Here is a 13176-nt window from a genome sequence, read left to right as displayed (position 1 = left end):
TCATTACTGGTCTTCGATGTCTATATAAGTGTGGCATCTCTGCCACGCCAAGTACATAATACATAATTATTTATGCACACACATAAACTCAAAGCTAAACTTTGAACATTTTTCTTTCTCTCGAGAAATACTAACTTAAGTGTGGAAATGTATGTCTGTTTCACAATTATTGTCGTCTCTCGCCTTAACGATCACCATAAAGCTCATCGATAACAGTAATTGTCACCGGAAAACTCATCGAAACATCTTGACGGTTTCGGCTCCCCTTCATGGGTATCACAACCCATTTCATCCATAAGCTATGTTTTCTGACAGATCACTATTATACCTTTTAATTTAGGTCCTTCAGTTACTTTCCATTACACAACTCTTGGTCAAAAACACATGTAATAGAAAATCTTAATTACAACAACTATTATAATTCAGGACCTAATTAAATTTTTTTTAGGGATATAATTGAAAACCTCAAAATAGTTTAGGAACTCACAATATATTATATATATATATATATATATATATATATATATATTGCTTGTTAACTTACTCCTACTTTAAAATATGAAGGAATAAATTAGCAAACTTACTACAGGATACCTTAGACGAAAAAACTGCTTTCTATCATTTTGAGCTAGTATTAACTAAAGGTTAATTTTTTGAATTTTGTTTTTAAACACTCATAAATCTTTTCTTAATTTCTGTAAAAATTGTCAACTATGTTGTAATTTATTATTTTTATACTAAATATCCATTCTTTTCCCCGCCATCGTTCATCTCAACTTGATTTCTTGGCTACACAGTATTTAATATATATCCACCTGACTCACTAGCAATTTTCATGCCTTTGAACATTGATCTTTCCAAGCTATGACCCCAAATTGCTCATATTCATAGTAAATGTGAATAGTCTTACGACTGAGTATATGTTCATTTCTAAGCTTGTAGTGAAGGATCTCCCCTACCATCTTGTGTGTATTGTTAACAGAAATACATTGGGAGACTAATATATTTACTTCTAATTATAATTAAAATCAGCTAGAAGGTTAGTGTCCAATAACCACAATAAATAAGATGACCAATACATAATTTCACAACTTTTATCAAAATTTTACCACATAAGTATGAACTCTAGCTCTCACACCCTATGAGACTTGACAACATGGTGATAACATACATGAACCTGCATTGAGCTGTTCTTTCATTTGGCATTACATGTGGCAATCTTTTCGACAAAATGTATGAACCAATCACAACAGAACAAAAGCTATTAACTCATCCAGAGTTAGAAGTTTATTCAGTCTCCACAAAATTTGCAACTCATATAAAACTGATGTAAAGGAATATTACAGCCATTGTGGTGGAATCATGAAATAATTGTTTAATCGGAAACAAAATTTAACTGTTTTCTGCTGATCTCACACAAAACTACTGAAAAAGAAGAGAAAAAAAACAGCTTCTTGATACAAGTTACAGTTCAGTTTGTACCCAAATTCGCTTTGTTTCATAATGCATATAGCTTGATCTGACATAACTTAATTCACCTATTTTCTGCAAAACTTGTCTTAATTCAACCAACATACATCAAGTCTCGTCGTTCTTCTTGCTTTTCTTCTTTCTAGAAGCAAAGCTGCTGGGTCCAACTTCTATTGACAGTCTTTTTGTTCTGCTGGGTATAAGGAAAAAGAAACTCAACATATAGATTTGGCAATATGGAAAACTAGGTATTACTTCAGATTAGTCCTAATGTTTGGAAAATAGTAATTTCATGCTGAAGTAAAATACCTTGAGGATAACTCTTCTGACTCCTTGCAATCCACATCAGCATCACCATCTACAAAAAAAAAAAATAATAATATCATCTGCTCTGTTAATTTTCTTGTACAAGTAGAATAGAAACCATGTAATATATCGCTAATCTCACTCACAATTGTGATAAGGAACAAGGAATAAAGAAATAAAATAAACACATGAATAGTAAAATTTTACAAAACTTAACATGGTTCGCTGTGTTATGTTAAGTCTAATCCTCATATTAGAGGAGTAGATAAAAAATAACTATAGCAGTTATACTTTATTATTAATTGTCAGTTATGATGTGCTTGTGTTTAGGAATAAAATAGGGAAAGACAAGGAGAGCCCAAGACACTCGAATTTCTCGGAGGAAACTGCTCTATCTATCTTTGATTTTCCTCCCTCAGGAATGCTAGGGTCACAGTCTCTAACACACTCCAATGAGAACCAGCCACATCACCTATTCTTTTTATTCAATTAACCGGCAACAGGATTTTCAAGTTGCTCAAGGTTAAAACATAAAAAATTGCAATTTTTGGGTTTCGCCGTTTTTGTACTGTGATTTTTGCAGAGAGGGAGAGAGAGATCATCGTTCCATTTTCTCCTGTTTCTTCCCCATTCTCATTCTTAATTTCAATAACATCCTGCTAATTCATTTTTAACTTCAATTTCTAACAACCACACCTCTTCTCAATGTAATAGCAAATTGAAAGAAAAAAAAGGAATCGTGGTGAATTTGGTGATGGTGAGTGTGGAAACAGTATTGGAACCATGGGTAATTGGGGGAAATATCATTTTTCCATAGGTCTTCAATGAAGGAAGCATCATCAAGGGTCTTCTTGAAAAGGGGTGTATACAGACCGCAAATTGAAGCAAAAAGTAATGGGTATTCTTAGAATTATCCTGTTGATTTCTCGGCACAACCATATGTTTTCAAGTTCCTCTCTTTCTCTGAAAAAAAGAATCAGTCGGTGAAGGAAGAAAATGAACAATTTTTTTTCTTTTTTAATGTTAAACCACTTGTTGCACCGGTTACAGGTTAAAAGAATAAAAAAAATAAGTGATGTGGCTAATTTTCATTGGAGTGTGTCAAAGAGTGTGTTAGAGGGTGTGTCCCTAGCATTCCTCTTTCCTCTAACTTATCTCTAGTAACTATATATAAACTGGATTTCCCATTTTGTGTGATTTTAAATAATAGGAGTTTAGGACAGAGGCAGGGATTGGGTTGGGAGAGATAGGCTCTCAATTCCTAGTGGTTACAATTATCCATCTCTCTATTGTATTTCCTTTTCTCCCTTTGTATCAAATATCTGTTGGAAGATAATTCACATAGTTAGAACAGTAAAAATTAAAAGTATTATTAAGCAAATCAAAGTAGTTTCATGTCAGTTCTACCAAACTATTACTTTCTATTAGAACAGCAAAATCAATCACTCAAATTTTCACTAGTGTCCTTATACCTTTGTTATAACAATTGTAATTTGTTAACAAAAAACAAGCTAAGCGAGTTTATGTTTCTGATCAATATTTAGATGTCATGTATTGATTCGATTCCTGTTTTCTTCTCGTGTCTTCTTTATAAACTTGGGTAAGAATTTATTTATCAGTATAAGTAGCATCTTATAACTAGCTCTAAGCTATTGAATTGACATTACAAGTTATTTTAACATTAAATCTTATTTGAGTTTAGAGAAAATGTGTTATGGCAGTATACATACCAATTACATCGCCTTCTTCAGCTTCCGGTTCTGACTCTGAATCGGACCCTGAATCTGAACACCATCGATCTCCTCCGTCATCGTTATCCCAACGTTCTCCAGCAGGAGGCATCCAGAAGTCTTCCTCCTCAGTGTCAGTTTCCTCATTAGAAGACTTCCTAACTTCAGAAATAATCTCTTCAACTCTCTTATCTTTCTTCTTCTTTGTCTTCTTTTTCTTCTTATTCTTTTGCTTGTTCTTCTTCTTCATTTCAGCTTTAGTTCCACAATCTACACTTTGCTGCTCTTGCAAGCTCTCGCCATTTTCCATTCCTTCTTCCTGTTGCTCTGTTTATGAAACCTTTAATGCATAAGCTAATGAAGCTCCACAAAATACAGATTCATTCATTATATAATCAACTAATCAATTTTCATTCTCTGCAATCATGCAGTTGTGGATCTCTAAAGTCTAGATGAAGACCGGATACTCATTTCAATATGTATTTTTAAAACAATTAAATGAAGTCAAAATAGTCTAACATCCAACAGTCGAGATCCCTTGACTGTGTGAGCGGGTGTTTAGCCCAAGCGAATAGAATTGGGTCCATCCACTGATACTAGTAGGGAAACTGAGGCTTGTCATTTCATTTAAGCACCCACATTATTTCAAACAAAAAATTGGGTGAATCATAATTTTGGTCCTCCAGATGGTAACAGATGGACAATTTAGTCTCTTCCAAATTCACATAATGACAGATTGTACATACGATTGAAGGTTGTCAGCTATGAATCAGGGACACTCCTCGGATTAGCCGTGTGTCCGACACCGAGACAACACAGACACATAATTACATTGAATTATGTGATTTTGTCAAATTATTAACGGTGTCAGCGTCCGTGTCGTGTCCGTATCCGTGCTTCATAGGTTGTCAGTCAATTAAGTCTTTCTTATCTAACAAGATCATAAATGTTTAGTTGACATGTTTGAAATTTTTTCAATTAAAGCACGCTTCTAGAACTTCGTTAAAAACTTCCATGGATATCTAAAGCATCCAAATGAAACTAGATTGAAAAACAACCTTCAGAAGACCTATTTGGATTGGCTTATTAGAGTTTATCCACTGACATTAATGCTTGTGAAACTATTTGTGAAAAATTATGAAAACAACTTATCACATGTCTGCAAGTTGTTTTCAGTTTATGCATACAGCTTCTACGAAAACAGCTTAACTTTACCTTATCATCTGTTATAGAAATACAGGCCTGTCCAGATAAACTCCTTATTTTCAACTGATTGCACAAGCGCTTATTTTTATAGAAAAAGATAAAATAAAGTTACATTGTTTTTATATATGCAATAAGCTTCTTTTATAAGCTAAATTTGAGAACTTATGAAAATAGTACGGAAAAAACTAATAAACTAAATTAGCCCACTCAAATTGGCACAGAGAGAATCGAACCTGAGACCTTGAGGAGGAGCAAACTCTCAAGTCTCAAGCCAATGCCACTAGGCCGGGTTAACTCTCACAAAACTTTTGTCAGTAGATAAGCTCAAATTTCCCTAATCCAAACAGTAGTCAATACATAAGCACGTATATGAGAATAAGTTGTTAATCCACATTGCCGGGATGACCAAATTTCCCTAATCCCTACAATCAAGTACTAAAACAGCATTGCTCACAACAACAACAAAAATTATGAATAAAAAGTAAAGAAAACTGACCTAATTTATTGAGAAATCTTTTCCCAGTCATATGCTTCCAGATATGTTCCTCTGACTTATTAACCTTATGACCAGTCAACTTACATATCAACTTCGAACTGCAAACACAAACACAAACACAAACAAAACAATAACTATCTATTCGCGGTGCAGTTTGGATCGGTTTTGAGACGAAAACATAAAGGGCGAAAGGAACGAAGAAATTACCGGCAAAGAGGATCTTGATTAAACATATTAAGCGGAGATTTATTATTCGCCAAAGCGAAATCGATGAGACCCAAACGACATTTTTTACTGTTGGAGTAAAAGGGAATGTCTTTGGAGAGTACTTCGTGACCTGTCTCTACGCATTTCAATCGACCGTTTCCGATTTCTTTGAATTTCGGTGAACCTAATAGGTTACTTCCTTCTTTCTGCTTAACACTCTCCTCCGTCGTCACCACCTCCACCGCCGTCGTCTCCGCCATAACCTTCTTTCCTGAGAAATATCTAAGTTTTTATCGACTCTGTTGTGATGAGGGATGATGGTAGTAAGCCAAGACCTAACTCTCTCAGCTGAAGTTTATTGCAATGTATTCGGTATACACATTACGGTGTCGTTTAATAATAGGCGATTTTCGTAATACTAATAGACAAGACCCATTTTAGTCGTAAAAAGAATAAAAATAAAAAATAAAAAAATAAAAAAACTTTTGTTTTCTTTCTATTTTTGCTGTGCCAAAGTATGGAAATTGATTATTCATTTTAAAATTATGTAGTTTTGGTTTATTTTTCAGATTTTTGAACTTAAAAATTATGATATATCATATTTAAATTGAATTTTTTTTTAAAAAAAAACTAAAATGGAATTTATGAAGATAACAATGAATCTTAACCGCCACAAGGAGTGCTAGGTTAAGAGTCTTATAGTAGCAACAAACAAAGGATGATAGAAGCCCCAAATAGAAAACCCATACACCCGTGAAAATAAAGAAAAATCCAAAAACCGATAGGAAATACCTCCTAACAAAGGGCCATCTCCGAAATCAATAAATAGAAACACCAAAACAATGCGAACACCTCGAGCAACGAAACAACATAAACAAAATCATCAAGCATCGTCACAACTGCCACAAAAACAACTTCTACCACCCACATTCTGCTGCTCGCACACAACCCCTGAACACCAGCTTAAAAACCTACACCACAACCAACAACCTTTGGAAAACAGCCGGGAAAAAAAACCCCAAACACAACCATTAGCTCTCCTAAGCACCTTCACCCAAACACACCTTATAAACAATCGCAAAAGCCAACCAAAACTCCGTGTACCATCCCCAAAAATCACCACAAAAATCAACACCATTACCACCACCGTCACCAAAACTACCATTGACCACCACAAAAATCACCATTAACCCTCACCTAAAAGCAACACCAGCCACCACGTGCAGCACCACCCAAAACCACAACAAGCATCACCACCAAAAACCACCACGACCCATATAGTTTGTAATAATTGTTTCGGTTAATGAAAGTTATCTCTATTTACCAAAAAAAAATTACAACAAAATATTTTTAATTTTGACTCATTAACTTGTATCTTAATAACACAAGTTAGCATTCCCTTTTTTTTAAAAGATTTTATTCAAGGAATGAATATAGGTGATTGTATCTTCCTTGATTTGAAGCAATCAATCTATTTTTCCATATATTTGAAAAGAGAACAGGCATGACATTTGAGATTGTTACAAAATTAAAGTGTAAGATATAGAGAATGTTTATTGTGAGAATGACTATTTTATATGAGAATGTTGAGAATGATCATCAATCATTAGATCAAAAATAAATGGTTGAGATTAAAAAATCACCTATGTACCTCAACTTATTACATCAATTCTCATAAACTCATTTCCATTTTCATTTTCTTCTCCCTCAATCTGGATTTTTGCTACTGTCTCTCACATTGATTCTTCTTTCTTCTTCTCTGCCCTAAAACAAATCAAATTCTGCTTACTCCCTTATCTCTTTCGATTCATTCATTATAACATTTCTTCATGTCCTAGATCTCACCCTCCCGAATATTTTCAATTTTTAAATTCAGTTTAATTGATTTATCCCAATCGCTTTATACAAATTCTTACGACAATTAATTTTCCACTAAATTGAAAATTGAATACATTAGTTCAATGGCAAGTTAGCAATGTCGATGAAACTACTGTTGGTAATACCAACTGAATTGAAATTAGACCTCGGTACACTTAAAGAATTCACATACGTGAATTCAATTCAGGTACAATAATGAAAACATGAAAACACCAGAAATCATTCAACAACTCACTTTTTTGAATTACATATATCTAATAAAATTTCAATGGAATATTCTATACTTGAATCTCCAACCTTTCAACAAATTCATAAACCATCAATTGATAATTGTTAATGAGAGGGTTAGTAAAAATTTAATTTCGTTTAACTATGATTGTGGGGGGAAGAAGATGAAAAGGGAAATGAGCTTATGAGAATTGATGCAACGAGTTGAGGTACATATATAACTTTTTAATCTCAACCATTTATTTTTGATCTAATAATTGATGATCATTCTCATATAAAATAGTCAATCTCATAGTACTATTTTTCAACTTAAAACTATTTAAGATATTTTGATTTGTAGTAAGGTTAGAATGAAATTGTGATAATATTCATTGAATTATGCATCGTCGATGTATCTAAAATTAAGAGATAATAAGATACTATAAATAATTGTAAAAAAAAATATATATATATATATATATATATATAAATAATAATTTTTGTTGTCTTAATTTTGGTGGTGTTCTGCATATATCATGTATTATCTTTACCAATTGAGCTAAGTCTATGGGAACAAATTTTTGTTGTCTTATTTCATTTTATCACCACCATCTTAAAATACAAAATCATAACCATAAAATTTGTAAAAGTTATAGAATGATAAAAAAAAAAAAATTAAATTATAGGGTTCCAACACAATAACCAAATAACAACACATAAAATTTTAAGTAAATTACACTCTTATGTTCTGAAAGATGCTTTAATTACACTCTTCTCTCATCTTAGGTTAAACATACACTCCCCTCCCCTCTTATTCAAAACTTATTAGAAAATATTTCACTCTCCCCCCTTAAGAGAAGCTTGAATTACATTCCTCACCCCTCTTATGTTAAAATGTACGCTGTACTCCCTCAATATTTTTTTTTCTAACAATCTAGAAAAAAAAATCTAACACACTTCAAAGAAAAATAGTATTGCGGATCCATTTTTATATAATCAAATTTTGAATACATATGCTTCGCTATTTTTTATTCACAATTCCATTAACACGTAGTTTTAAACCTTATTATAAAATATGAAACAACCCTAAATAAAATTAAAATATGTGACAAATAACTAAAATGGATTAAGTATGGTTATTTAAAAGTGGATATTTTACTCAAAATTATAAAATTAATAACAAAATATTTAAATTTAATTATCAATAACATTTAATTATAAAGAAACAAATATATTTTTTCTAAATGGTGATTCAAAATTAGTACATATATTATAAAAGTATTTATCTATCTTAAAATAGATTAAAAGGTAGTGCATATTTAATTATTAAGGGAGAATATTGTAATTCAAGCATCTCATAGGGGAGAGGAGTATAAATTTTACTTTTCAATGGAGGAAAGTGTATCTTTTAACATAAGAAAGGATGAGAGTGTAATTCAACCTTATTTTAAGGAAGAGCAGTGTAATTTACTTTAAAATTTTCAAGTAGAATCTTATGGACACATACTCAAGCACGGTGGCATTTAACATGCACAAATTATAAATTTGTGCATCATACACAAGTTACCTTCTCATCCATTGATAACCATTGATATATTATTATTTTATATGGACGGTTCAGATCAAAGACCGGTTACTTATTACCAACTTTTTGTCATTGTACCAAAAACAAAAAGAGCAACCCCACCTCTGAATTGTATATAATAAAAGTTAGAAATGGACTTTTATGTGGGTTATAAATTATTTTAACGTGTAGACTTTTGCTTTTCTGATAGGATTATTTCTTTAACTAAAAATAAATTATTAAACTGTACCCAAAAAGAAAAAGTATTAATATTATTCATGTGTTCTTTAAAGAATCTTCATCTTTACCAATTTTTTCTTCCTAAAAATTCAGATCTTTAAATCTGAAAAACCACAACCACAAGAAAATGTTCATTTTTGAAAAACCACCACAACCTTACCACATCCTTTTCTTAATATCAGCCAAAGTATAGAGTAAGAATCCTCTTGAATTATTTGGCAGGATTATGTAGAATTATTTTAGTTCAATTTGTCACAACTTCCTTCCCATCTCTAACTTCAGTTCATGTTTCTAATTGTGTAAATCATAAAAGGAAATTTAAATTTAAGCTTACAACCAAAAATGACAAAAGTAGAAGAGATGGGGGCGTGAATTTGTTTTCCAGCTTTTACAAAGAAAAAAAACCACCCTAAAAAAAACAGATCTGAGTTTCACGTTCTAAGTATATCTTCATCTCATAATATTATTCAACTTCTTAAAATTGGGTTATAGGGTTATTCTTTCATCTCAACAAGATATCAATTTTGTACTTGTAGGAAATGTTACAAGTGGATTCATTGGTTCTTTGATGATAAAATTTTCCTTCAAACTTAAGTGGGAAATGGAAAGAAATTTAACAGAGAATGTGTTACTGGAGAGTGGGTTGCTGATAATAAAAAGAAGGATGTGGAGGAGGAATGGTTTAGAGAATGGTTTTTGCAGATGGGTTGCTGGAAATTTAACAGTAGTATGAACAAATTAAAAGCACCTTTTTTTTTTTTATGAATGAATGAAGGGAGAGAGAGAGTAACCGAGAGAAAAAGAAGAGATGAACAAATTAAAAGCACTTTTTTTTAGAGAATGGTTTTTTTTCAGAAATAAAAAACTAATATGGATGGAGGTGTAATTGTTTTTAATCATTTATAGGAGTTCAATTAACAAAAACAAACAATCAATATTTACTATTAAAATATGTTTCAATTTTTTATTTATTTTTATTCCAGCAGGTAAGCAACCCACACCTGGCCTTCAACAAACAATTTGTGCATGGTGCACAAGTTTAACACTTGTGCATACTAAATGCCACCACTCAAGCACATGCACATATGTTGTGTTTATTACACCATGATATATCAGGAAATGGGCACATGTCATCCGGACAATCATAATTTTGAGTACAGTATGTAACCGCTGTAAGGAAAAATAAGAGATAATAAAAGGATGTTACTAAAATGGGATCAAACATTATGCAGAAAGTAACTCACGAAATTTGAGAATGAGAAAAAATGACTTACCATCAACATTCATTCCAATAAGATATATGAAAAGAATGATAATCAAACCATAAATAAATTTGACTATTTCAACCATATTTTTTCCGTATACATGTAAGAAATAGAATATGATTTTAGCACTTTATAATTTATAAAGTTTCATGCACTCCTTAAGTACATTAAATAGTTTTTAGCACTTATAGATATGTAAACAACTTCCTAAAATAATAATAATCATAAAATGTTTCTTAAGAATAGAGTTTGTCTTTTTAGCACACTTAGTAAAGAGGCAAAATAAAAACTCCAATCATAAGAATTTATTCTTATTTTACCAAGTTTTTATTATTTTATAACCTTTCATGACTAAAACGGAAAAATTAAGATTGTTTTAAGGTTTTTCTCTGATAATGTTTTGAACTTTATGTCTAGCGTAACACCCTTATAAACTCTTTGTATTTTTAAATGACTTTGTTACGTAGAACTTGAATTAAGTCTGGTATCATAAAATGGTTTTATAAATATATAGAACCCTTTTGCTGATGCAAAATAACTTCTTCTCACAATTCACTTCAGAAACCCTAGCCTCTACATAGGTTCTAAAACACCTTCTCTCTCTAGCACTGTGAATGGATGAATTTTGTTCATGTTGACTAAGTAGAGGTGTTGTCATTCGGGAGGCGCTCAAAATCCATTCTTGATGCGTTTTCGTTCGATAGGTGCTCGTACACGGTTAATTGTGAAGGTGAGAAAAACACGAGAAGGAGGTTGAATTGTGTTGGTTTTTTCTAAAATCTTTTTCTATGTTGCTAACAAAATAGAGCAAGCAAAGATAAACACACTCACACACGCGTGCGCGCACACACACAAACAAGATAAGCACAATAAATTATCCTAGTTCACCTCATAGTCCGAGGTTAGTCCAATCCCTTGCACTTTCAAGGGATTTTCGACTATAATCACACAAGATTACAATTACTTAGACACACAAGTCTAATATTTCCTTGTCTCACACTTAAGGACTTGTACAATCAGAGTTTACAAATAAAGTTGATTGTGCTTACACTTTGATAGTCAGAGAGAGGTAATCTAACTTAAAGCTCAATAGACTTCTGATACTTAAGAAATACTAGGATTAAAAGTTTGTAAGAATTTTTCTAAGTGTTTGTGCACTATGAGTTCTTACAGAGTTTGGGCACCCTTAAATTTCGTGAAGTCTCTTATATTCTTCAAAGGCTCAAGGTCCTTAAATAGGAGAAGAGAATAGAGATATTGTTGGAAGAAGTGCTAACACATTAAATCTTCCTTGAGAAGCTTTGCCGGCACATTAAATCTTCCTCGAAAAGCTCTGTCATACCCAGCTCTAGGAGCTTGTTTGAGACCATAAAGTGACTTTTTTCAATTTGTATACATTGATTAAGGTCTAACACCTTTAGGGATTTAATAGGGACCTCAACATTTAGAGGAAAATTTTGGTTTCCTACTTCATCTGGGTTTTCCAAGTTCACCATTCGTATGATCAACAAAAAACAAATAGTAAATAGAGAGGAAGACGAAGTAGCTTTACGTTATCTTAAATCGCGTGAAGGATGGCAAAGAAAACACAAAACAAGGTGAATATTCAACAAGAGATAATAGCAAGGGGTTTCAGAAAGTTTCTAAAATCCGAAAGTTCTTACTTTATAGTACCACTCGAAAGACAAATCAATAGTCAAGACCCATGTGAATACGAATAAAGCCTTCATACACTCCTAATTGTCACTCGAATCTACAACCACTCTCAAACAACCAAGGTGTATCACCACCAAATCCACACACATGTGAGACACGTGTAGACAGTTAGTGTGAAAAGTGTCGCTTTAATTATGTAGACATTTAATGTAACTACCCCCATCCACATCGTCGTTCCAATACATAACTGACCATTAACCCATAATCCTCACTATTCAGGGCAACATAGAAGACCTTCTGAGTGTGTCATTCAATCTGGACCGTTGAACTAATCTCTAATGGCTTCCCACATATCCCGCGGAGTTTCACGGAGATAGCTATAGCCGTGCTTCGCATATAAGTGTGGAAAATTATATAATTTTTTTTTTGGTCAAGTAGTCTAGTGGTCAGAGCTCGCACATTTTAAATGTAGAGAAGTGGGGTGTGTTTGGGGTTCGAACTCCGGCCCTTGCATATATTATGTAATATCCCTACCATCTGAGCTAAACTCACGGGGATGAAAATTATATAATTTTATAAAATAATACTAGCAACACTCTCTTTTGAACACACTCTCTAATACTCACTCTCATATTAGTTTAAATCACTGTGAGTTTACACTTTGAAAATTGAACCTACACAAAGTGGTAGGACATACATTGATTTCATCCAATAAAAGAGTGAATATTAGAGAGGGTTATTAACCTTCCTCAATTTTATAATATAGATATAATAAACTTAAAATATACAACTTAGATATAAACTGATACTATACAAGTAGAAAATGATAGATAGACATGGCTTGTAAATATAAAGGCAGAAGAAACATTTGATGATATGTTTCGAATTTGAATTTACACAAGAAACTTGAAATTTCCATATCCTATCATCCCACTACAAAGTCTAAAAATA

At 32.3% G+C, this 13176-nt stretch overlaps 1 protein-coding gene and 1 long non-coding RNA gene across 3 annotated transcripts; both read right to left on the bottom strand.

Moving 5' to 3' along the window:
* Positions 1–1220: 1220 nt before the first annotated feature.
* On the bottom strand, positions 1221–5833 carry LOC25497888 (surfeit locus protein 2). Of its 2 annotated transcripts, none has more exons than XM_024771452.2 (5): positions 5416–5833; positions 5209–5306; positions 3507–3833; positions 1780–1828; positions 1221–1663 (listed from the first exon to the last, which is right to left on the bottom strand). In XM_024771452.2, exons 1-5 carry the CDS (start codon positions 5673–5675, stop codon positions 1579–1581), a joined length of 819 nt encoding a protein of 272 aa, XP_024627220.1. In that variant the 5' UTR covers positions 5676–5833; the 3' UTR covers positions 1221–1578. The 2 variants fall into 2 exon arrangements, with proteins under 2 accessions (XP_024627220.1, XP_013448069.1); XM_013592615.3 differs by having other exon boundaries at positions 1221–1660.
* A 4346-nt stretch (positions 5834–10179) lies between these two features.
* Positions 10180–10738, bottom strand: LOC112416269 (uncharacterized). Its single transcript, XR_003006578.2, has 2 exons — positions 10579–10738; positions 10180–10474 (listed from the first exon to the last, which is right to left on the bottom strand). It is a non-coding gene; the product is annotated as an uncharacterized lncRNA (long non-coding RNA).
* Between the last annotated feature and the right edge of the window lie 2438 nt (positions 10739–13176).

This window comes from Medicago truncatula, chromosome 7, assembly GCF_003473485.1.
Source record: "Medicago truncatula cultivar Jemalong A17 chromosome 7, MtrunA17r5.0-ANR, whole genome shotgun sequence".
NCBI classification, from domain to species: Eukaryota; Viridiplantae; Streptophyta; class Magnoliopsida; order Fabales; family Fabaceae; genus Medicago; species Medicago truncatula.
This window is presented reverse-complemented; position numbering and strand designations above follow the sequence as displayed.